The sequence below is a fragment of the Salvelinus namaycush genome, chromosome 29, assembly GCF_016432855.1.
Source record: "Salvelinus namaycush isolate Seneca chromosome 29, SaNama_1.0, whole genome shotgun sequence".
Lineage (NCBI taxonomy): Eukaryota > Metazoa > Chordata > Actinopteri > Salmoniformes > Salmonidae > Salvelinus > Salvelinus namaycush.
Window position 1 is genome coordinate 12,634,789 of NC_052335.1, and position 25,923 is coordinate 12,660,711.

General features: G+C 40.0%; 1 protein-coding gene across 4 annotated transcripts in view; it reads left to right on the top strand.

Annotated features, from left to right (window-relative positions):
- The first annotated feature begins 1,300 nt into the window (after positions 1–1,300).
- The window catches only part of LOC120024533 (guanylate-binding protein 1-like), a 30,993-nt gene continuing 6,370 nt past the window's right edge, over positions 1,301–25,923 (top strand). The window contains exons 1-6 of one of the 4 annotated variants that reach the window (XM_038968808.1): positions 1,301–1,388; positions 3,021–3,225; positions 13,530–13,657; positions 13,909–14,018; positions 24,487–24,677; positions 25,056–25,298. In XM_038968808.1, coding sequence (XP_038824736.1) covers positions 3,030–3,225; positions 13,530–13,657; positions 13,909–14,018; positions 24,487–24,677; positions 25,056–25,298 — 868 coding nt within the window. In that variant the 5' untranslated portion in view covers positions 1,301–1,388; positions 3,021–3,029. Of the gene's footprint in view, positions 1,389–3,020; positions 3,226–12,933; positions 13,201–13,529; positions 13,658–13,908; positions 14,019–24,486; positions 24,678–25,055; positions 25,299–25,923 lie in introns of those variants that run through there. The other 3 variants (XM_038968811.1, XM_038968810.1, XM_038968809.1) reach the window with 3 other exon arrangements.

The window sequence follows — 25,923 nt, forward strand, 5'->3', positions numbered from 1 at the left end:
AATCACTAGTAGGTAATACACATGATTGAGGAATACTACAGTGTGTAGTATTGTATGCTACAGTTTTCTACAGTGAGTACTACACATGATTGAGGAATACTACAGGGTGTAGTATTCTACAGTATACTGCAAAATTATATTGTAAGTACTACACATGATCATGTGACTATAAATTGTGTAGTATAATATTCTACAGTATACTGCAAAAATCTATAGTAAGTAGTACACATGATTAAAGGATACTACAGTGTGTAGTATGGTATGCTACATTTTACTACAGAATTATACAGTAAGTACTACACATGATCGAAGGTATTCTACAGTATACTCCACAATTCTATAGTAAGTACTACATATGATCAAGGGATACTAAAGTGTATAGTATTGTGTTCTACAGTATACTACAGTTCACTAAATAATTCTATAGTAAGTACTGTAATATTCTGTAGTAAACTGTAGTACTTTTTATGTGGGGTGGCCTGATCAATATAAGTGGGACCATTTGAAATCGCAAAACTTGTGCAGCACAATCACCCTCTGGGCCACCATAATCACAACGTTGTTCAACTGGTTGTTCAGTACAGTACCTGGATTATTTTTCACAAACACAAAATACAATTAATTCAACCAAATTACAGTAAAGGCTTCTCCTTCACATGAACAGAAAGATACTTGCACAGTATAAGCTAAGGTTTGTTCCACAGGTAGAGTTAAGCACTGATTTGCAGTATTTATATGAAAACATCTGTCACGACTTCCGCCGAAGTCGGCCCTTCTCCTTGTTCGGATGGTGTTCGGCGGTCGACGTCACCGGCTTTCTAGTCACCACCGATCCATGTTTCAGTTTCGTTTTGTTTGTATTACACACACCTGGTTTCAATTCCCCTATCATGTTCCCTATTTAACCCTCTTGCATACAGTTCTGTTCTGTCCGTGATTGTTTGTGTCGTTAGTGGTTGTTGTATGTGCTAGTTATTATTCCTATGTGGAATTTTGCTTGTATTTTGAGTAAACTCCGTTGTGTTGCTCAACACATGTGTCCTGCGCCTGACTCCGCTACATATCTGCACACAATCGCTGACAACATCTGATATTTTATGATGTGCTCTGCTACCTGGTTGGACTTTATATTGTAAAACTAAAAGAGAAACTATATCAACCACAATCCAATAACAAGATGCATCTTCTTCTGGCACATAACGATTAAGGGGTGGTTTCCTGAACAGATGTCAGTCCATTACTGTGTGCCAGGAAACCACCCCATGTGCTTTCTTGGAAACGTGAGAGTTTCAGTTTCAATATTACAAGCTTTTTATTGTCGCCAACAGCTCATTAGAACTCTGAACAATACGCATACTGCACAGCTGAAGCTAAACTCTGGTCTACAGGTAAGATCTTCTTCACTTCATTTATTTGTAATTAGTTATTTGAAAAATATTAGATCCTAGATCTTACCTCATGTTTGGTCATGTACAATGCAGTGATAATATATACTTGGCAGAGATTTTATTTATTATTGCAACATTGTAATTTCTTCATCTCTGCTCCGGTTCTAACTTCAGGGTGACATTTTGTGTGAGCATAAATTTGTCCAGAGTTATCAAAAATAACCATATTTCAAATAAATGGGGAGGCATATTATAATATTGCATGTTCCAAATACTTCAACTCATTTACAGCGCATTCAGAAAGTATTCACACCTTGATTTTTACAAAGTGGGATTAAAATGCATTTAATTGTAATTTTTGGTCAATTATCTACACAAAATACTCATGTCAAAGTGAGAAAAAAATGTTTTACATAAACATTTTTTTTTAAAGCAAAATGCTAATATAGTATCTTTTTAAGATAAGTATTCAACCCAGAGTCAATCAATATATGTTAGAATCACCTTTAGCAGTGATTACAGCTGTGAGTTTTTCTGGGTAGGTTTCTAAGAGCTTTTCTTTAACTGACTTGCCTAGTTAAATAAAGATGAAATAAATAATCTAAAAAAAAACTATTTTCAGGTCTTGCCATAGATTTTCATGCAGATTTAAGTCAGACCTGTAACTCGGCCACTCAGGAACATTCACTATCGTCTTGGTAAGCAACTCCAGTGTAGATTTGGCCTTATTTTTTAGGTTATTGTCCTGCTGAAATGTGAATTAATCTCCCAGTGTCTGGTGCAAAGCACACAGAATCAGGATTTCCTCTAGGATTTTGCCTGTGCTTAGCTCCATTCCATGTATTTTTTATCCTGAAAAAACTCCCCAGTCCTTAACCATTACAAGCATACCCATAACATGATGCAACCTCCACAATGCTTAAAAATATGGAGTGGTACTCAGTAATGTGTTGTATTGGATTTGCCCCAACATAACTTTGTATTCAGGACAAAAAGTTATTTGCTTTGCCACATTTCCTGTAGTATTACTTTAGTGCCTTGTTGCAAAGAGTATGCATGTTTTGGAATATTTTTTATTCCGTACAGGCCAAAATTCACTGCTTGACTGAGGGATCTTACAGATAATTGTATGTGTGGGGTACATAGTCATAAATCATAGTCATAGTCAAAAATCATGTTAAACACTATTATTGCACACAGAGGGGGTCCATGCAACTTACTATGTGACTTGTTAAGCAAGGTTTTACCCCTTAACTTATTTAGGCTTGCCATAACAAAGGGGTTAAATACTTATTGACTTAAACTTTTTATTTTTTGGTTAATAAAAAAATAAACATCATTCCACTTTGACAACATGGGTTATTGTTGATTCCTATGGGGTGTAATTCAATCTCAATTTAATCAAATGTAAATTCAGGCAGTAACACAACAAAATGTGGAAAAAGTCAAGGGGTGTGAATCCTTTCAGAAGGCTCTGTACCAGTATGATAAGGCATACCAGCATAATAAATCACACATCCTGTATTACTGCACTGGGAGGATGTTGTATTTGTCTGATCCCAAACAAAATAAAGAGCATTTGTTGTGTTTATATTGTTATTTGTTTGTGTCTTTGCCCGTGTGTTTCTATAGGACAAAGTAATGGCAGGCCAAACAGTGTCCATGAAGGGGCCAGTGTGTCTAATTGAGAACGACAGTGAAGGGAAACTGTGTGTGGTCCGCAGCGCACTGGAAACCCTGAGCCAGATTGAGCAGCATGTGGTAGTGGTGGCAGTGGTCGGCCTGTACCGCACCGGCAAGTCATACCTCATGAACAAACTGGCTGGGACGAACAAAGGTGGGCACATTAATTATTACCTTAATTTATTAGCTAAATCAATATATTATTCTACGCTGGTAGTAGGCCTGGTTAGTAATTATTAGGGTCTGACAGGCTACAGTATATAGCAAATTTCCTTAGATGCTTCAGAAAGTACTGTAGAGGCTCTGCTTACAAGTTCTTACGCACAGGAATTTGAAACTCTACAGCTGCTCCATCAGGATCGACATATGCTTTCTAAAATCAACATTGATTTTGTTTTGCTGACAACACTCTCAAATCCGACACCATAATACGGCTGTAAGACATTTAGCGGTATTAGGTTCCCCAAATACAACACATACAGTAGCTACTGATATTCTCTAGGTTTTCCATGCATTAAATGACTTTGTGAGATTTCCGCAGCAAATGGAATATTTGCACACAAATACTTGCACACTACACTGAATTCGCCCCAGTAGTTTGCACTTACAAGGAACACAAACCGGCTGCGCGCGTGCGTCATCGTGCATAAATTTGTTTTGTCCCCCCACACCAAACGCGATCACAACATGCAGGTTAAAATATCAAACAAACTCTGAACCAATTACATTAACTTGGGTACAGGTCGAAAAGCATTAAACCTTTATGGCAATTCAGCTAGCTAGCTTGCACTTGCTAGCTAATTTGTCCTATTTAGCTAGCTTGTTGTTTCTAGCTAATTTGTCCTGGGATATAAACATTGAGTTGTTATTTTACCTGAAATGCACAAGTTCCTCTACTCCAACAATTAATCCACACATAAAATGGTCAACCGAATCGTTTCTAATCATCTCTCCTTCTTCTAGTCTTTTTCTTCTCTTGACTTTATATTGCGATTGGCAACTTTCATAAATTAGGTGCATTACCGCCACCGACCTCATTTGTCTTTCAGTCACCCACATTGGTATAACCAATGAGGAGATGGCACACGATGGTGCACGCGCGCAGCCGGTTTGGGTTCCGTGTTAGCCCTTGGCAATGCAGACGCTTGTTGGCGTGTGCGAGCAGTGTGGGTGCAATAATTGAATAATATAGATTTCTACATTTATTTTGCGACGCAGCGGTGTAGTCAGCCTGTTACTATATACTGTAGATCAACATATTATCAGCCAATTTTCAATGCAACAAACCAAACCAAAACAAATCTAACTTTGCAAGACTGAGTCTACGATTTTGTTGTAGGCAGAGCCAGAGTGCAACCGAGTAGAATTTATATTGGCGGGGTAGCCCACAAGCTGACTTTCAATCACCAGGGAGTGAATTCACTTTTCAGATCAGAGTGCAGAGCCGTGTGTGTGTGCACATTTGTCAATATTCTTTGCTAGTTAGCGAGTTACTAGCCCAGTTATAGGTAAGTATAGGTATGCAATGGGGAGTTACTGCTTGCTACAAGAGCACAAAACATGTAGGCTACATTTCAAGCTGTCTTTGAAAAGCCAGTCAGGTAAAAAGCTTATGTCTTAATTTAACGGGCAGTGTTGTATTTTAAGACAGGTTTAAATATGCAAATAATCTGACATTGTCTAATTCTTATTCATTTTATTTTGTAAAGTGGTTTCTTGCATCATACAACACAATACAATGTAATTTACAGTGTCCTATTTGGCCCATGGTGTTACAGACCAAGTAAAAAATTATTAATTAATGTCAAGCCCTTCTATCAGCATATCGATTGTGCTACCAGGGCTGGTAAAACCCTGGATCATTGTTATTCTAACTTCCGCGACGCATATAAGGCCCTCCCCCGCCCTCTTTTCGGAAAAGCTGACCACGACTCCATTTTGTTGCTTCCAGCCTACAAACAGAAACTAAAACAAGAAGCTCCCGCGCTCAGGTCTGTTCAACGCTGGTCCGACCAATCTGATTCCACGCTTCAAGACTGCTTCGATCACGTGGATTGGGATATGTTCCGCATTGCGTCCAACAACCACATTGACGAATACGCTGATTCGGTGAGCGAGTTCATTAGAAAGTGCATCGGCGACATAATACCCACAGCAACGATTAAAACATTCCCAAACCAGAAACCATGGATTGATGGCAGCATTTGCGTGAAACTGAAAGCGCCAACCACTGCTTTAACCAGGGCAAGGTGACCGGAAACATGACCGAATACAAACAGTGTAGCTATTCCCTCCAAGGCAATCAAACAAGCTAAGTGCCAGTATAGAGACAAAGTAGAGTCGCAATTCAACAGCTCAGACACAAGAGGTATGTGGCAGGGTCTACAGTCAATCACGGATTACAAAAAGAAAACCAGCCCCGTCGCGGACCAGGATGTCTTGCTCCCAGACAGACTAAATAACTTTTTTGCTCGCTTTGAGGACAATACAGTGCCACTGACACGGCCCGCTACCAAAACCTGCAGGCTCTCCTTCACTGCAGCCGAGGTGAGTAAAACATTTAAACGTGTTAACCCTTGCAAGGCTGCAGGCCCAGACGGCATTCCTAGCCGCGTCCTCAGAGCATGCGCAGACCAGCTGGCTGGTGTGTTTACGGACATATTCAATCAATCCTTATCCCAGTCTGATGTTCCCACATGCATCAAGAGGGCCACCATTGTTCCTGTTCCAAAGAAAGCTAAGGTAACTGAGCTAAACGACTACCGCCCCGTAGCACTCACTTCCGTCATCATGAAGTGCTTTGAGAGACTAGTCAAGGACCATATCACCTCCACCCTACCTGACACCCTAGACCCACTCCAATTTGCTTACCGACCCAATAGGTCCACAGACGACGCAACCACACTGCACACTGCCCTAACCCATCTGGACAAGAGGAATACCTATGTGAGAATGCTGTTCATCGACTACAGCTCAGCATTTAACACCATAGTACACCATACTCGTCATCAAGCTCGAGACCCTGGGTCTCGACCCTGCCCTATGCAACTGGGAACTGGACTTCCTGACGGGCCGCCCCCAGGTGGTGAGGGTAGGTAACAACATCTCCACCCCGCTGATCCTCAACACTGGGGCCCCACAAGGGTGCATTCTGAGCCCTCTCCTGTACTCCCTGTTCACCCACGACTGCGTAGCCATCCAACTCAATCATCAATTCTGCGGCCGACACTACAGTGGTAGGCTTGATTACCAACAACGACGAGACGGCCTACAGGGAGGAGGTGAGGGCCCTCGGAGTGTGGTGTCAGGAAAATAACCTCACACTCAACGTCAACAAAACAAAGGAGATGGTTGTGGAATTCAGCTTCACCAAAAGCACTCCAAACTTCTACAGATGCACAATCGAGAGCATCCTGTCGAGCTGTATCACCGCCTGGTACGGCAACTGCTCCGCCCACAACCGTAAGGCTCTCCAGAGGGTAGTGAGGTCTGCACAACGCATCACCGGGGGCAAACTACCTGCCCTCTAGGACACCTACACCACCCGATGTCACAGGAAGGCCATAAAGATCATCAAGGACAACAACCACCCGAGCCACTGCCTGTTCACCCCGCTATCATCCAGAAGGCGAGGTCAGTACAGGTGCATCAAAGCAGGGACCGAGAGACTGAAAAACAGCCTCTATCTCAAGGCCATCAGACTGTTAAACAGCCACCACTAACATTTAGTGGCTGCTGCCAACATACTGACCCAACTCCAGCCACTTTAATAATGGGAATTGATGGAAATTTATGTAAAAATGTATCACTAGCCACTTTAAACAATGCCACTTAATATAATGTTTACATACCCTACATTACTCATCTCATATGTATATGTACAGTGGGGAGAACAAGTATTTGATACACTGCCGATTTTGCAGGTTTTCCTACTTACAAAGCATGTAGAGGTCTGTAATTTTTATCATAGGTACACTTCAACTGTGAGAGACGGAATCTAAAACAAAAATCCAGAAAATCACATTGTATGATTTTTAAGTAATTCATTAGCATTTTATTGCATGACAAGTATTTGATACATCAGAAAAGCAGAACTTAATATTTGGTACAGAAACCTTTGTTTGCAATTACAGAGATCATACGTTTCCTGTAGTTCTTGACCAGGTTTGCACACACTGCAGCAGGGATTTTGGCCCACTACTCCATACTTCTTCCTCCAAACACGGCGAGTGGAGTTTAGACCAAAAAGCTCTATTTTTGTCTCATCAGACCACATGACCTTCTCCCATTCCTCCTCTGGATCATCCAGATGGTCATTGGCAAACTTCAGACGGACCTGGACATGCGCTGGCTTGAGTAGGGGGACCTTGCGTGCGCTGCAGAATTTTAATCCATGACGGCGTAGTGTGTTACTAATGGTTTTCTTTGAGACTGTGGTCCCAGCTCTCTTCGGGTCATTGACCAGGTCCTGCCGTGTATTTCTGGGCTGATCCCTCACCTTCCTCATGATCATTGATGCCCCACGAGGTGAGATCTTGCATGGAGCCCCAGACCGAGGGTGATTGACTGTCATCTTGAACTTCTTCCATTTTCTAATAATTGCACCAACAGTTGTTGCCTTCTCACCAAGCTGCTTGCCTATTGTCCTGTAGCCCATCCCAGCCTTGTGCAGGTCTACAATTTTATCCCTGATGTCCTTACACAGCTCTCTGGTCTTGGCCATTGTGGAGAGGTTGGAGTCTGTTGAATTGACTGTGTGGACAGGTGTCTTTTATACAAGTAACGAGTTCAAACAGGTGCAGTTAATACAGGTAATGAGTGGAGAACAGGAGGGCTTCTTAAAGAAAAACTAACAGGTCTGTGAGAGACGGAATTCTTACTGGTTGGTAGGTGATCAAATACTTCTGTCATGCAATAAAATGCAAATGAATTACTTAAAAATCATACAATGTGATTTTCTGGATTTTTGTTTTAGATTCCGTCTCTCACAGTTGAAGTGTACCTATGATAAAAATTACAGACATCTACATGCTTTGTAAGTAGGAAACACTGCCGATTTTGCAGGTTATCAAATACTTGTTCTCCCCACTGTATATACTGTACTCTATATCATCTACTGCATCTTGCCATCTTTATGTAATACATGTATCACTAGCCACTTTAAACTATGCCACTTTATGTTTATATACCCTACATTACTCATCTCATATGTATATACTGTACTCTATACCATCTACTGCATCTTGCCTATGCCGTTCTGTACCATCACTCATTCATATATCTTTATGTACATATTCTTTATCCCTTTACACTTGTGTGTATACGGTAGTAGTTGTGGAATTGTTAGGTTAGATTACTCGTTGGTTATTACTGCATTGTCGGAACTAGAAGCACAAGCATTTCGCTACACTCGCATTAACATCTGCTAACAATGTGTGTGACAAATAAAATTTGATTTGATTCATAATGTAAAAACGTTTTTAAATGCAATTCTGCATTGAACACCACATATAGGCTACTGTAGGCTATCATAGAAATCAGAAGCTATTTCTATGTGAAAATGTTATGGGATTTTCTCCATTGGTTTTGTTGGTAGGCCTACATTTTGCTCAAATAGTCACAGTAGCCATAGATGATGTTGCCATAGTCTATGACCGATAGGAACGTTGACTGAATAATCTGCTTTCTACTATCTAGTGAGAGGCAGGCCTATTTCTATAGAAGAAGCCCATTTTTATTCTCAGCTTCTTAACTAACTCATCTATATGCTTTTTAAAAGACAGCTTTTCAACTATCCAGATGGCTTGATATTTGTAAGCAGGGACACGATCAACATGGACACCATCCAAAATACATACTGTATACTTAAATCATCAGACTTATTTTTATGCGCTCTAGAGAACAACGTATACGCTATATATACAAAAGTATGTGGTCACCTCTTCAAATTAGTGGATTTGGCTATTTCAGTCACAACCGTTACTGACAGGTGTATAAAATCGAGCACACAGTCATGCAATCTCCATAGACAAACATTGGCAGTAGAATCGCCTTACTGAAGAGCTCAATGACTTTCAAAGTGGCACCGTCATAGGATGCCACCTTTCCAACAAGTCAGTTCATCAAATATCTGCCCTGCTAGAGCTGCCCCGGTCAACTGTAAATGCTGTTATTGTGAAGTAGAAACTTCTAGGATCAACAACTGTTCAGCCGCAAAGTTGTAGGCCACACAAGCTCACAGAATGGGACTGCCAAGTGCTGAAGTGCATAGCACGTAAAAATTGTCTGTCCTCGTTTGCAACACTCACTACTGAGTTCCACACTGCTTCTGGAAGCAACGTCAGCACAAGAACTGTTCGTCAGGAGCTTAATGAAATGGGTTTCCATGGCCGAGCAGCCACACACAAGCCTAAGATGACCATGCGCATTGCCAAGCTTCGGCTGGAGTGGTGTAAAGCTAGCTGCCATTGGACTGGAGTGATGAATCACGCTTCACCATATGGCAGACCGATGGACGAATCTGGGTTTGGCAGATGCCAGAAGAACGCTACCTGCCCGAATGTATAGTGCCAACTGTAAAATTTAGTGGAGGAGGAATAATGGTTTGGAGCTATTTTTTATGGTTTGTGCTAGGCCTCTTAGCTCCAGTGAAGGGAAATCTTAACGCTACAGCATACAATGACATTCTTCATGATTTCAGGCTTCCAACTTTGTGGCAACAGTTTGGGGAAGATCCTTTCCTGTTTCAGCATGACAATGCCCCCCATGCACAAAGTGAGGTCCATACAGAAATGGTTTGTCGAGATCCGTGTGGAAGAACTTGACTGGCCTGCACAGAGCCCTGACCTCAACCCCATCAAACACCTTTGGGATGAATTGAAACGCTGACTGCGAGCTAGGCCTAATACCCAACATCAGTGCCCAACCAAACTAATGCTCTTGTGGCTGAATGGAAGCAAGTCCCAGCAGCAACGTTCCAACATCTAGTGGAAAGCCTTCCCAGAAGAGTGGAGGTTGTTATAGCAGCAAAGGGGGGACCTACTTCATATTAATGCCCATGATTTTGGAATGAGCTGTTCGACGAGCAGGTGTCCACATACTTTTGGTCATGTAGTGTACTTAGTTTTACCTGCATTCAGTACTAATTTCAGATCAATAAAGTTTTTCTGTAATATGAAGGCAGACTGTAGTTCAGATAGAGCCTGGTCAACAGTGGGGGCAATAGCATACACAACAGTATCATCGGCATACAAGTACAGGTTTACATTTTTTACAGACAAGTCGATATTGTTAATGTAAAAAGTACAGGACCCAGAATCGACCCCTGCGGGACACCTTTCATAATATCTAGGAAACCTGATTTAACACGATCAGTAGTCACATACAGCCTGTTCTAGGCCAATTGAGGAAAACCCCCGAATTAGCAGTGAGTGATAAACAGTATCGAAAGACTTTGACAGGTCAATGAAGAGGGCAGCACTATGTTGCCTTTTACCTATACAGTTAACCACATAATTTATACCTAAGGATGCAGCAGAGATAGTGCCATGACCTGGTCTAAAACTTGACTGATGTACATTTAGAGTACATTTCAAAGATCTTAGCTTAGAATTAATCAAGGATTCTAATATTTTAGCCAGGCAAGAAAGTCTAGAAATAGGCCGATAATTATTTAGGTCACAAGGCTCACCACCTTTTTGAAGAGGGAGTACATGGGCCACCTTCCAAACCTTGGGGATAGTACCAGATTTAATCATCAGGTAAAAAATATGGGTTAATGATTCAGCAATCAGGGTGCCAGAGAGCTGCTGCAGCAAAAATTGATCAAACATATCAGCTCCAGCAAGGCATCTAGCACATCACAGATAGTAAATAGTTGAAATGAAAACAAACATTCACTAGAAGTTGACGGGTAACCGTTGAGTAAGCTAGAGGCTGGCAGAGGATAGGGCAGTCGATTGACTGGCCAGGGTCAACTACACCACTGTTTCTCTCAAATAAAAGGTTTGTTGAGATAAAATTATGATTAAAAGCATCACTTAACAAATTTTTCTCAGTTATGATGTCATAGTTAGACAGAACTTGCTTAGGCAGGGAAGAAAATGAATTTGTACGTTTCAGTGCATTTACTGTTTTCCAAAACATAGAAGGATCACCAGCAGAGCCAGAGATATAGCTTAAAAACTAGCTTGGTTTAGCTTTCTTAATCGAGATAGTACATCTGTTTCTCAATTGTATGAAAGATTGCCAGTCCACTACAGAGTCAGTTTCATTGATTTGGCCAAGGTCTGATTTCTCATCTGAATGAGCTCAGATAACTCAGAAAAAAACCAATGGTTTGATATACAGTGAGGGAAAAAAGTATTTGATCCCCTGCTGATTTTGTATGTTTGCCCACTGACAAAGAAATGATCAGTCTATAATTTGAATGGTAGGTTAATTTGAACAGTGAGAGACAGAATAACAACCAAAAAATCCAGAAAAACGCATGTCAAAAATGTTATAAATTGATTTGCATTTTAATGAGGGAAATAAGTATTTGACACCCTCTGCAAAACATGACTTAGTACTTGGTGGCAAAACCCTTGTTGGTAATCACAGAGGTCAGATGTTTCTTGTAGTTGGCCACCAGGTTTGCACACATCTCAGGAGGGATTTTGTGCCACTCCTCTTTGCAGATCTTCTCCAAGTCATTAAGGTTTCGAGGCTGACGTTTGGCAACTCGAACCTTCAGCTCCCTCCACAGATTTTCTATGGGATTAAGGTCTGGAGACTGGCTAGGCCACTCCAGGACCTTAATGTGCTTCTTCTTGAGCCACTCCTTTGTTGCCTGGGCCGTGTGTTTTGTGTCATTGTCATGCTGGAATACCCATCCACGACCCCTTTTCAATGCCCTGGCTGAGGGAAGGAGGTTCTCACCCAAGATTTGACGGTACATGGCCCCGTCCATCGTCCCTTTGATGCGGTGAAGTTGTCCTGTCCCCTTAGCAGAAAAACACCCCCAAAGCATAATGTACTTTTTTCCCTCACTGTATCTTTGACTCTGAAATGTTTAAAAGGGCCATGTTTATCTACTAGAGGAATAAACTCAGGGTCAGGAATACAGCTAAATGAGAGTAGAACATGTCATGTAAAAACCCTTGAACAGAAAACGTTTTCTTCTTAATTTAACAAGGATTAGTATTTAGCTGTGTCATATCTCTAATACATACTATTGGACAATGATCACTGAGATCATATGCAAATACTCCACTAGACACATATTTATGGAGGTTATTAGTAAGAATTAAATTAATCAATGAAGAGTTAATAGGGTTTTTCACATTTCACTGTGTGGTTTTTGAAATCAATTGAGTCAGACTAAAATCAATTAATATACTCTTAAATTGTTCTGAGGCCAGGCATAGCCAATCCAGATTTAAATCCCCTATAATGACCAACTCTGAGGACAGAAAAGGTGTTAAACACTCAGATATAGCACCAATATCATCTGCCACGGCAGCAGGGGGGCAGTAAATCCCACCAATAAATAAATGTGTATTCTCGTTAATGGACACATCTACAACCTGCAGCTATTTGTTGAGTAAGCTGAGACTTTGACATGTGCATGGGTTAATCATACATAGACAACATTGGCCTGAACTTGTGAAGACCTTTGGACAGGAACATTAGCTCATTAGTGATAGGCACCAGTAGGAGTATGCATGTCATGCCTCCAATAGAATCTATGCCCCAATGTCTGAGCCAATAAGAGAATGGAAACTAAGTAAGACAACATGATTCGTAAAGTGGAGTGATGATGTTATGTAAGGGTAAGACTGTATAAAAGCCAAGCACTAAGAATGAAGAGTCAGTTCGTCCATGGAATTGCTCAGCTGTGTTGCTCTCTGTAATAAAGTGTATTTGAATTCACAAGCTCCGGTATCTGAGAAGTATTTGATTCAATATTTTCCACAACATGGTTTGGAGGGCAGTGTGGCTGGCTAAGTTCCAAACTCTCAGCATGTGTAGGCTCATGATGTGAATGATACATGGGTGTGGACTGCATCATGTGGTGCACTACCCTCAACATTGTTTTGCCAGACCCTAGGGTAGTGGTCGGTGCTGTGTAGAGCTGGGCTGAGTTGAGGTGGGCCTGGTCTGGTAAATCTATGTCAACACTGAAAAGACATTTTGAATAAGTCCATGTATTGGGGCAGGAGAATTATGTTTGTGGGGAGGACCTGGTTGCCCATGTCGGTTGTCTGCATGTCTTGTACTGGTCTTTTTTTGTGTTCAGCACATGACATTTCTAATGATCTTTTTGCACTTATTTTCTGCACTTAAAGAGCTTTGCTTTTTGCCTATAAATTGATAGCGCTATACAAAAAAAAGTGACACTATTACACTTCATTCAGCTGCCTCTAGCCCAAAGGTAAATGTACTAAAAATGTTTTTCTATTATCCTCATTCCTCAAGGTTTTGCCCTTGGAGCCACAATTCAGTCCCAGACTAAGGGCATCTGGATGTGGTGTGTGCCCCACCCAATAAAATCAGACCACACCTTGGTGCTGCTGGATACAGAGGGGCTGGGGGATGTGGAGAAGGTGGGAGATCAAGGTTATACATTTAACATATTTACATGCAAGGCTACTACTGTAATAATTAGAGGCTCTTCATTGTCAAAATATTGTATGCAATGAAAATGCATACAGTACATATAACATGCAGCAGAGTAAAGGCACATTTTAGAAATTATACAAACTTTAAACTTTTTCTCCTTGAACTTTAAACTACTCCCTGACTTTATTTCACTCATCACTCCAGTAACACCTAACTCATCTTTCTGTGTTGACAGGGTGATGATAGTAATGACAACTGGATCTTTTCCCTGGCTGTTCTTCTGAGCAGCGCCCTGGTGTACAACAGCATGGGCACCATCGACAACTACGCCCTGGAGAAACTGCAGTATCCTTCAGCAGAGATGGGGAAGGGGAGATAGTGCCCAGAGCAAAGGGTCGTTTTCTAGCCTGGTCCCAGATCGGTTTGTGCTGTCATGCATAACAATGGGGTTAGGAGTTGGCAAAAAAGCATAAACAGATCTGGAACCAGGCTATTGTTTTTCTGCCACTGTAATGAAAAATAGCAGTAGCTGTGGTAAGGTTTGGGAGACTTAGCTTTGGAGACTTGACTTTGCAGAAAGCTGAAAGGGTTACAGGCCACACCCTCAAACTAGATATTATGCCCGTTGCAACCTGGTGGTGTTATACTATTCAATACAATCTCACCCAATGTAAACAACAAATATGTTTATTTTTGTAGCTCACTGCATACATTTCTACAAAATAAATCATGGGTAACACTTTACATTAAGTTGCCCCTATTACTATGTAGCTGACACGGTAATAACTGTTAACAACATGGTAGTTACATACGTTTTTACCATGTAATTACATGGTACTGTAACAAGGTTGTTGCGGAATCAGTTATTACACAATTGGAAGCTTATTCCACATATGTAACTACTGATGTTATTACACATTCTCTTGATCCACTATGTAACTAATGTTTTGTAATTACACATTTGAAAGTCATCTGTGAATTACCATGTTAATAACTCAAACCAAAATGTGACCTAGTTACATGTAACTTCAAGGTGCCACTACCACTGAATCTGCATGTAATACCAGGGTTAATAAATAGGCTAGGACCTGGTAACAACAATTGTAACAATGCACACCCTGTTATTAACTACCGGTCATTTTCAATTAGTTTATTTCTGTGTTTTGACCTGGCTCAAAGGCTATACCAAATCAAGTGTAATGTAAGAACAATGTAGTTACATACATGATAATTACAAGTATATCCTATCTACCCAGTAGCAAGCAACTTATAGTAAAGTGAAACCCAGTCGGTCTTAACTTTTATAATTACTACATGTATGTAGTTACAATGTAACAATCTTTACAGACAATAGACTAACCAGGAGAAATTGAGACAGGAGAACATTAGGATAACATTTACCTACATTGAACTTTATCAACCAACTCTCTAATTAAAATGTTGTTACAAGGGATATACATGTATTTACAATGTACTTATCCAGGAGCAAGAAACTTGAAGGTGCAATATGGAGAGATTGCCGAATTTCAGTTTGTGACAACACAAGCAATGTATAGTATAGACAATCATCTAAACCGGTGTGAAATATCTTTTCACAAACAAAAAATATTGTATTTTCAGCTGGTGTATAAAACCGAAAGTAAAAGTCGCAAAAACAAAACTTTGGGTCACCCACTAAGTTACATAGTGCAGCTTTAATATAAAGTGAAGTGAAATGTTTTATGACTTTGTAGTTACAATGTAACAACCTTTGCAGACAATAGGCTAACAAGGAGAATTAAGGAGACAGGAGAACATTTTGACTTTTCTTTAGTGGATTTGACAAAGATTCATATTCAAACCATTCAAATTCAATTCCCCATTTCAGACTCAATGCAAGAACTATTAGTAAAACGTACTAACTAGTTAGTAAAATGTAATAACACAGGGTGGTAAAGCTAGCTAGCTAGAATTTTGCTAATTAATGTTGTTAGCTAGAAAGCAAGTTACTGTAAGCACTGGCACAATGTCAAAGCGTTTTCTAACTTGGTCAATAAAGACAATCGTCATTAAAGTTATGAAACATTTAGTTAACAATATTATTTCACTGTTTTGAGACTTACATAACAAACCTTTATTAACACAACAAATTAAGAGACAGAAATAACATGTGGCTCCTATTTTGGCTACAGAGGAGCTTGTGAGAGGTGAGAGGTCAGTATGACATCACTTCCTGGTGAACTCACTTCTACAAAATCGCAAAAAAATATAAAAAAAAGGTTACAAATGTAACCATGGTTATGCGAGCTATTGGATCACTCCAATATGGTATCCTTCCAATATGGTATCCAGCTACACACTGTGTGAAAAACAGCAGTGTAATATAGCTGAAAAGTAAGTTTCCAAGGAAAACTAAGATAGTTACTGGAAACTAGGATAGTTATTGCCTGTACTGTAAAGTAGTACAACAGAACTATAGTAAACACAGCTACACACTGAAACCCTCAGTGTAATAGAGTTGAGATGTGAGTTTCCAAGGGAAACTAATATAGTTACTGTTTTACTGTAAAATAGTACAACAAACAACTATTGTAAACCCAGCTACACACTGTGTGAAAACAGCAGTTCAATAGAGCTGAAGAGTGCGTTTCCAAGGGAAAACTAGGATAGTCACTGGAAACTAACATAGTTACTGTATGTATGTAGCCTACCGTAAGTAGAGCAACAGAAAAACTATAGTAAACCCAGCTACACACTGTGTGAAGAACAAAAAACAGTAATGTAATAGAGCTGTCAGTTTCCAATTAAGGGATAGTTACTGTCTGTACTGTAAAGTAGTGCAACAGAACTACAGTAAACCCAACTACACACTGAAACCCTCAGTGTAATAGAGCTAAGATGTGAGTTTCCATGGGAAACTATGACAGTTACTGTCTGTACTGTAAAATAGTGACAGAAAACTATCTCAACTCAGCTCTGAAAAAACAACACCAGTGTAATCTCACTATGGTGAGGCTAGCATAAACTCAGACCAACAGTGTAAGATTACTGTGTATATAGTGTGCAATACTGTATGATAGTATAGAATGGGACATACAGTATCAGCCTTAGTCTCATACATTATCTGAAGGAGGAGACGTGGAGTGTGAACTGCTTGACCATGAAGGGGCAAGGCATTCTACCTCACACACGTTTATAGCTTATTTCTTGCTTCATACGTGGGGATTCAGGTTGACAGGACATAAGGAAAAGTGTGTTTATAACTGTGCTTCGTCCTGCAATGGTCACCTCTCGTTAAGCTAGCTACTTTGCATAGCTCATTCACCGTGGAACACACAAGAGTCTAGGCAAGATGGCTGCATCCTGTGAGAGATGAAAACGTGATGCGCCTCACGACACCTAGCTCACTCTCAGGGGAGAACTGCAAGTCCGCCGGAGCGAAACATACACAGTCGCCCGATCTTGCAGGGTAGGCTCGGTCCCCGGATCCGAAGGCTAAAACCGGGAGGGTTGGTGGACAGACAAGTCACACAGACAACTAAGACAAACCCTCAGCGCCGCCAATAATGCTCGACCAAACCAAGTATCGCCCAGGTTGGTACACTCTGTCACAAGTAATAAAAACAAGGACCAAACCCAAACGAGATGGCACAAGCCAAACCGTGTGGGGGGACAGCAGAGCCGTATTGGAGTGATCCAATATAGTGCTACATAACTCATGAAACATTTTTGTTTGCGATTTAGTGACTGACATTGTACGTTTGCACATTCAAAATAAGAAGCCAGAAGAACGCTGGGCTGTCACCAGGAAGTGACATCACACTGACATCTCACACTCTCCTTTGCAGCCAAAATGGAAGCCACATGTTATTTCCAAAGACAGTACAGTATGAATGAAGATAGGCAGAAACTGCTTCTCCAGTAGAAATCCCTGATCACCCTTGTAGGCGATGTCATGGCGACGTTGGCTAGCTAAGCCACAGATAGAACAATGAGACAGATATTTCACCGGATGTATAAATGTGAAGCATCCGCTTGGTGTTTCCACTCACTACCAAATATAGTGGCGAGAGGAAGCTCGGTAGTGGGTGAAGATGGAGCGAGATGGATTTTGGCCGACATTCTGCAAATGTTCTTATCAATGAAACATTTGATCTCTATTAGTGCTGACCCCATTTAGTCGACTGTTCTATTGTTTGGTCGATAGGCTGTTGGTCGACCGATATTTCTTTAGTCGAGCAGTAGCAAAAAATAATAATAAATCTTGGTGTATAAGACAGCTTTCTGATTCGCGCCAGTCTGAGTGGACTAATCCATTGTGGAGGATGTGGGGATGGTACAGTCCATCACTCTAAGGCATGTGCTACTGAAAATATATATGGTTAAGGACAATGGTGCAATATTAATAAAAACAGCATTATTTTATAACAAATGCACTTTCTCCTGCGTTTGATAGTGGTCGCTGTCTGCGGTTCTGAAACATCAGTGCGCTGTTAAATTGGTGCCTTTTCCTAGACTATGTTGCTATGTGCATAATAGCAACGTTAACAAGCAGATTGGTGTTGAGAACAATGTGGCGGAGGCAGAAGCGCAGTCAGAAGACGAGAAAACAGCCCTTGCCTTAATTGTCTAAGAAAAGTGAGGAGAGAGGAAACCCCAACTTAATTTGGTCTATAATCAATAGCCTAACTTTTAAATGTAGACATATACAGTATATCTACAGAAATAAGACAGATCCTTCTTGTGTTTCCTGTTTGAGTGTTTGTTTAATAGCCTACTAATTCAGTGAGCTCCAATCCTCACACAACCACAACATGTCGGATAAACAATTTCACAGATTTGACTGTTTTTAATATTTGCTATGCTGTAATACAAGGGTTGCACTTATTTTTTTGTTAGAACAGCCTCTCTGGTATTACTTATTATTTATTTAGTGTTGTTCCAATTTACTGTTCCAAATTGTCAGAAAAATAACCCTCCTTTTTCTTGATCTCTTTCTTATTGTTATTATTACTACTATTATTGTTATGATCATCATTATAATAATAAGTAGCCAATTACTTTTAAACTCAGTTTTTCACAATTCCTGACATTTAATCCTAGTAAAAATTCCCTGTCTTAGGTCAGTTAGGATCACCACTTTATTTTAAGAATGTGAAATGTCAGAATAATAGTAGAGAGATGTCACGACTTCCGCCGAAGTCGTTCCCTCTCCTTGTTCGGGCGGCGTTCGGCGATCGACGTCACCGGTCTTCTAGCCACCGGTCTTCTAGCCAAGTGCTGCCTCACTTGTTCTTTGGGCATTTGTTTTTTTGTGACGCGGTTGCGTTCTGTTCTAAATATTGCCTCAGTAAAGTGCTTTGTCCACTCATCTCTGCTCTCCTGCGCCTGACTTCCATACACCAGCTACACCCACCGTATGACAAGAGAATGATTTATTTCAGCTTTTATTTCTTTCATCACATTCCCAGTGATTCAGAAGTTTACATACACTCAATTAGTATTTGGTAGCATTGCCTTTAAATTGTTTAACTTGGGTCAAACGTTTCGGGTAGCCTTCCACAAGCTTCCCTCAATAAGTTGGGTGAATCTTGGCCCATTCCTCCTGACAGAGCTGGAGTAACTGAGTCAGGTTTGTAGGCCTCCTTGCTCGCACACGCTTTTTCACTTCTGCCCACACATTTTCTATGGGTTTGAAGTCAAGGCTTTGTAATGGCCACTCCAATACCTTGACTTTTTTCCATCCTCATGATGCAATCTATTTTGTGCACCAGTCCCTCCTGCAGCAAAGCACCCCCACAACATGATGCTGCCACCCTCGTGCTTCACGGTTGGGATGGTGTTCTTCGGCTTGCAAGCCTCCCTTTTTTTCCCTCCAAACATAACGATGGTCATTATGGCCAAACAGTTCTATTTCAAAGATTTCTACGATCTTTGTCCCCATGTGCAGTTGCAAACCGTAGTCTGACTTTTTTTATGGCGGTTTTGGAGCAGTGGCTTCTTCCTTTATGAGCGGCCCTTCAGGTTATGTCGATATAGGACTTATTTTACTGTGGATATAGATACTTTTGTACCTGTTTCCTCCAGCATCTTCACAAGGTTCTTTGCTGTTGTTCTGGGATTGATTTGAACTTTTCGCACCAAAGTACGTTCATCTCTAGGAGACAGAACGTGTCTCCTTCCTGAGCAGTATGATGGCTCCGTGGTCCAATGGTGTTAATACTTGCGTACTATTGTTTGTACAGATGAACGTGGTACCTTCAGGCTTTTGGAAATTGCTCCCAATGATGAACCAGACTTGTGGAGGTCTAACAAAAAAAATCGGAGGTCTTGGCTGATTTCTTTTGATTTTCCCATGATGTCAAGCAAAGCGGCACGGAGTTTGAAGGTAGGCCTTGAAATACATCCACAGGTACACCTCCAATTGACTCAAATGATGTCAATTAGCCTATCAGAAGCTTCTAAAGCCATGACATCATTTTCTGGAATTTTTTAATTCCGTTTAAAGGCACAGTCAACTTAGTGTATGTAAACGTCTGACCCACTGGAATTGTGATACAGTGAATTATAAGTGAAATAATCAGTCTGTAAACAATTGTTGGAAAAATTACTTGTGTCATGCTCAAAGTAGATGTCCTAACCGACTTGCCAAAACTATAGTTTGTTAACAAGAAATTTGTGGAGTGGTTGAAAACCGAGTTTTAACTTCTTATGGGCAGCATCCGGTGAAATTGCAGAGCGCCAAATTCAAAATACAGAAATAGTCAAATTAAACATTCATAAAAATAGAAGTGTTATACATCGGTTTAAAGATTAACCTCTTGTTTATCCAGCCGCTGTGTCAGATTTCAAAAAGGCTTTACGGCGAAAGCATACCATGCGATTATCTAAGGACAGCGCCCCGCTTACAAAAGCATACAAACATTTTACAACCAAGTAAAGGAATTACAAAAGTCAGAAATAGCTATAAAATTAATAGTTTACCTTTGATGATCTTCATATGTTTACACTCTCAGGAGTCCCTGTTACACAATAAATGTTTGTTTTGTTCGATAAAGTCCCTCTTTATGTCCCAAAGACTCAGTTTTGTTGGCGCATTTTGTTCAGTAATCCATTGGCTCAAAGGCGGTCACGACATGCAGACGAATACATCCTAATAGTACCGGTTAAGTTCGTCGAAACATGTCAAACGATGTTTATAATTAATCTTCAGGTTGTCTATTGTCTAAATAATTGATAATATTTCAACCGGACAATAGCGTCTTCAATAGAAAGGAAAAACAACGAACGGCGAGCAATCGGTCACGCGCACAAAACAGCTCTGGTTCATTCTGCATGCCACATAGAAAATGGTCTCATTCTTCCTTGTTTTTCAGAATACAAACCTGAAACCATGTCTAAAGACTGTTAACATCTAGTGGAAGCCATAGGAACTGCAATCTGGGCCCTAACCCAACAGATACTGTATAGGCATTCAATAGAAAAGTACCCATATCAAAAATATCCCACTTCCTGGATGGATTTTCTTCAGGTTTTCGCCTGCCATATCAGTTCTGTTATACTCACAGACGTTATTTTTTGGAAACTTTAGAGTGTTTTCTATCCAATTCTACCATAGGATATGCATGGTAGTGCATATGCATATCCTAGCTTCTGGGCCTGAGTAACAGGCAGTTTACATTGGGCACCTCATTCATCCAAAATTCTAAATACTACCCCCTACCCAAGAGAGGTTAATGACTCCAACCTAAGTGTATGTAAACTTCCAACTTCAACTGTATATAGGCTACTGTATCAATCAGTAATTCATTAGTTCATATCATCACACAGCATACGAGTCATTCATGCTTCATTCTAATTAATTCATTCTTTGAAACACAATCAAGCATTTTAGCTTTAAAATTAAATAACAAAGCGACCTTTGAATAATTAGCGTAAAAAGTAAATAAACCGTTCCATTTCGGCAATTGCATTCACGAATGCATACAACTGTTTTTAGTCTTTGCTATAATAAAGGTTTTACAAAAATATATATAAATATATATAATATTATATATAAATATATATAATATATAAATATAAATATAAATAAAATAAACGTGCCAACAGACTGGTAGGCTTTTAATTCATTTATTTTATTTAACTAGGCAAGTCAGTTAAGAACAAATTCTTATTTACAATGACTGCCTTGATCAGGGGCAGAACGACAGCTCGGGGATTCGATCTAGCAACCTTTCGGTCACTGGCCCAATGCTCCAACCACTAGGCTACCTGCCACCAATTTAGTGTTGTTTACATTGTTCTAAACGGTCAGGAAAAATTCTATTGTAATCTAACAGCACCTGTTTCGCACACATAATATCTACGCAGTGCTTGCTCCTTTCCTTATTTATCTTGATCTCCAGTATTTTCCACAACTAGATCAATTTATTCCACACATCTGACTTCCCCTTTACCTCCTGAGCAACCAGTGAACATTCCCCCATTTAGAGTTTATTTGTCACGTCCTCTGCATCCATTTTGCTGTCAAGTGTGTTACCATGTTCAGAGTTTGTTATAACCAATTTAGTCATATGACTATGATATGCTATGATGTGATATGTCACAAAGAGAGCAAGGTTTGAGGAAATAGGGAATATTTTTGAGGGATTTCGGTAACAAAACATTTCAGTCAGAAATGTCTGTAATTATGTTGCAGCTTCAGCAACACGGTGTTACGAGAATTATGTTCTCAATGTTCATAAACCACTTCAATTAAACTACTCAGGATTTGTAAGATTCTGGTTGACTGAAACAGACGGAGGCCCAGCTATGATAGTCAACATGTTTATTCACGAGAGCGCTAGTCCGTTGTACAAAATCATTCATTTTATACTGGCTCCTTACGCACTTACATTCACACACAAACAGTAGGTATCCTACGCACATACTGTATCACTACCCAGCCGACAAAGATTATGGAGACCGTGAGAAGTACTCCCTGTCCTCGCCCAAGATTAGGGAGGCCGTGAGAAGTACTCCCTGCCCTCTCCCAAATCTCTCAGTGGCCCCTAGCCAAGGTCGGCACCGAATTTTGCTCAGACAGTCTATGTTTAAGATACTATGAAGACATATTGTACAGATATATTGTTTTACCCTAATTCTGACTAAAACTACACACATAATTTATTATAATTTTACTGAGTAAAACTACACACATCATTAACAATAATGTTATGATCCTAATCAATTTCATACAGTTATAAGGTTTCAGAGTGGAATTATTTCATCATTATCTTTCAACATTTAAATTACTTTAACACACGGACAGCACCATAAACACCGTTAATGTTCTGAGGAGGTCGATGTAGCAGAGAGGAGAGAGAGACAACGGGTGCTAGTCACACAGTCACTCGCTGCCTTTTTTTTTACACAGCGCAGCAAGTCTGAGCCCGGCCCGGCACAATCATATCAATTGCGGTCAGACTCCCTCTAGTCATTTGTGTGTCTTAATGATTTCATCAAACAGAGCTCTTAAAGCTTTAGACAAGCTCAGTACATATAGTTGATTTGATTAAACCACATAGGATGTGTCTATATATGGAAAAATATATATATTTAAAAATGTCAAACAATCGATTGGTTGAAAGAACAGGCGACTCTCGGTCGACCAAGATATTTTTGGGGTCGGGGACAGCCCAAATCTCTATACAGTTTTCTGTTTCCAAAGCTATAATCTGTTATGAACAGAGTGTACTAATTTTTGTGGAATTTACCCTTTGTCAAGTTTTTTCAATTTGCGTTGTTTAGAAGGAGTACAAGGGCGAATTCAGTTATTGCAGACGTGCACTTCACAGAGAAGGCGTTCCCTAATGGAAAAATGTAAATACGTTGAACACTTTGGAATTACCTGCATTTCTGCATAAATTGGTCAAAAAATTTGATCTGATCTTCATCTAAGTCACGACAATAGACACAGTGTGCTTAAACTAATAACACACAAATTATTGTATTTTTCTTGTCTATATTGAATATTTGAGTCATTAACATGGTATATTGAGTCATTAACATGGTAATTTACAGGTGAATTTCAAATGTGTAATTATAAAACATTAGTTACATAGTGGAACAAGAAAATGTGTAATAACACATGTGGAACACAGTAATTACACAGGTGGAATAGTGTAATTACACATTCCTTGCTCCAATTGTGTTATAATTAATTCCACAACACACCTATTACCATGTAATTACATGGTCAAAGCCTATTTAACTACCATGTTATTAATGTGTTAGTTACATAGTAATAAGGGCAACTTAATGTGAAGCGTTACCAAATAAGGTTCTAAATAGCAGTACCCTGTAGAATTTGGTCACAGCCTCAGTGTTGGGATCATAGAGAGATGGAGATCACTACATAACCAGTTTTTGCATGGACATTGCCATTGAGGACTTCCACCATTTTAAAGTAGTCAACTGGGTATGACTTCCTATGGGTTAAGATAGGACCACACAATTCCATCCAGGTCATCAGGAGGGGTCAGCCAATTAATTATACTCATGAGCAAACAGTCCATAACTGCAGGTGACAGTAACTCGCCAACCTTGGCTTTATACCTATTCAAACAACACTCTAGGTGGCAGTATGTACCCTTTCAATTTGTTTACCAACTCATAGAAGTAGTAGTGGGAAAGTGGTAGTGGGAAATGTACTACTTCAAAATGGAGATGGCTTCAATGGCGCTGCCCATGCTCTCACAGATGCCATGATTGGACAGAAACAAAGATGTGTCATCTAACTAAGTCTATGGTGTGGATATGTCTGGGTTATTGTCCTCAACACCGCCCCCTAAAGCTATGTGACAGAACTGACAGACCTCATTAAGGTGAAGTCGGTTGAGGGAGACGTTGATGAATCTGCAGACTATGTCCGTTTCTTTCCGTCTTTTGTGTGGACGGTCAGAGATTTCGGACTAGATTTAAAGCTCGATGGAAAACCCATCACAGCACATCAGTACCTGGATAATGCTCTTAAACTGAAACCAGGTGAGAATACTACAGATGGATTAATGACACTGAATATATGGTACTTAAAGTTCTACTTAAAAGGACAGTTCATCCAAATTACCAAATTACATTTTAGTTGCCAAAGTTAGACAGCAATCCATGCTTTGGTTTTGTTTACCTGGCCACTGTTTCCAAATGCTAATTTGTTAATATCAATGGTCCATATATTAGCATTTTTTACATTTCATGTCCAAATCATCCTAAAGTGTCTTCAATTGATTGTGTAGCTCAATTAAGTTACTTTAAGATGATTTGGACAATTAGCATTTGGAGACAGTGGCCAGGTAAACAAAACAACAACATGGATTGCTGTCTTGTAATTTGTTCTATCTGTTCATTTATGTAATTTTTTCGAAGGTACTAGCAAGAAGATTGTTCAATACAACCTGCCTCGTGATTGTCTGCGGAAATTCTTTTCCCCCCGCTGGTGTTTTGTCTTTGAACGACCTGCCAACTCTGAGAAAATGAAACGCATGGAGGAGTTGACAGATGCTGACTTGGAACCCTCCTTTGTGATGCAGTCCAGAGACTTCTGTGACCACATATTTAAAGAAGTCAAGACTAAGACCATGATAGGTGGCCTGAAAGTCACTGGTAAAAGTGAGTATTTAAACTATTATATAGGTGTGAGAAAATACAGTGTGTGTCTATTGGGTATAATTTAAAATATTCCACCACAACAACTTTTTCCAATTGTGTTGCTGCTACCACAACTACCATGTCTAATTTTACCTCTTTATTACTACAACCTCTATTTCTACTACCATATACTGAGTATACAAAACATTAGGAACACCTGCTCTTTCCATTACATAGACTGACCAGCTGAATCCAGGTGAAAGCTATGATCCCTTATTGATGTCACTTGTTAAATCCACTTCAATCAAATAAAATTAAATGTTATTTGTCACATGCACCGAATACAACAGGTGTAGACCTTACAGTGAAATGCTTACTTACAAGCCCTTAACCAACAATGCCATTTTAAGAAGAAAGTATTTTCAAAAATAAACTGAAGTAAAAAATAAATAAATAAAATAACAGTAGCGAGGCTATATACGGGGGGTACCGGTCCAGAGTCATTGTGCGGGGGCACCGGTTAGTCGAGGTAGAGGTAATATGTACATGTAGGTAGAGGTAAAGTGACTATATATGGATAATAAACAGAGAATAGCAGCAGTGTAAAAATGGGGGGTTGCGTGGGGACAATGCAAATAGTCCAGGT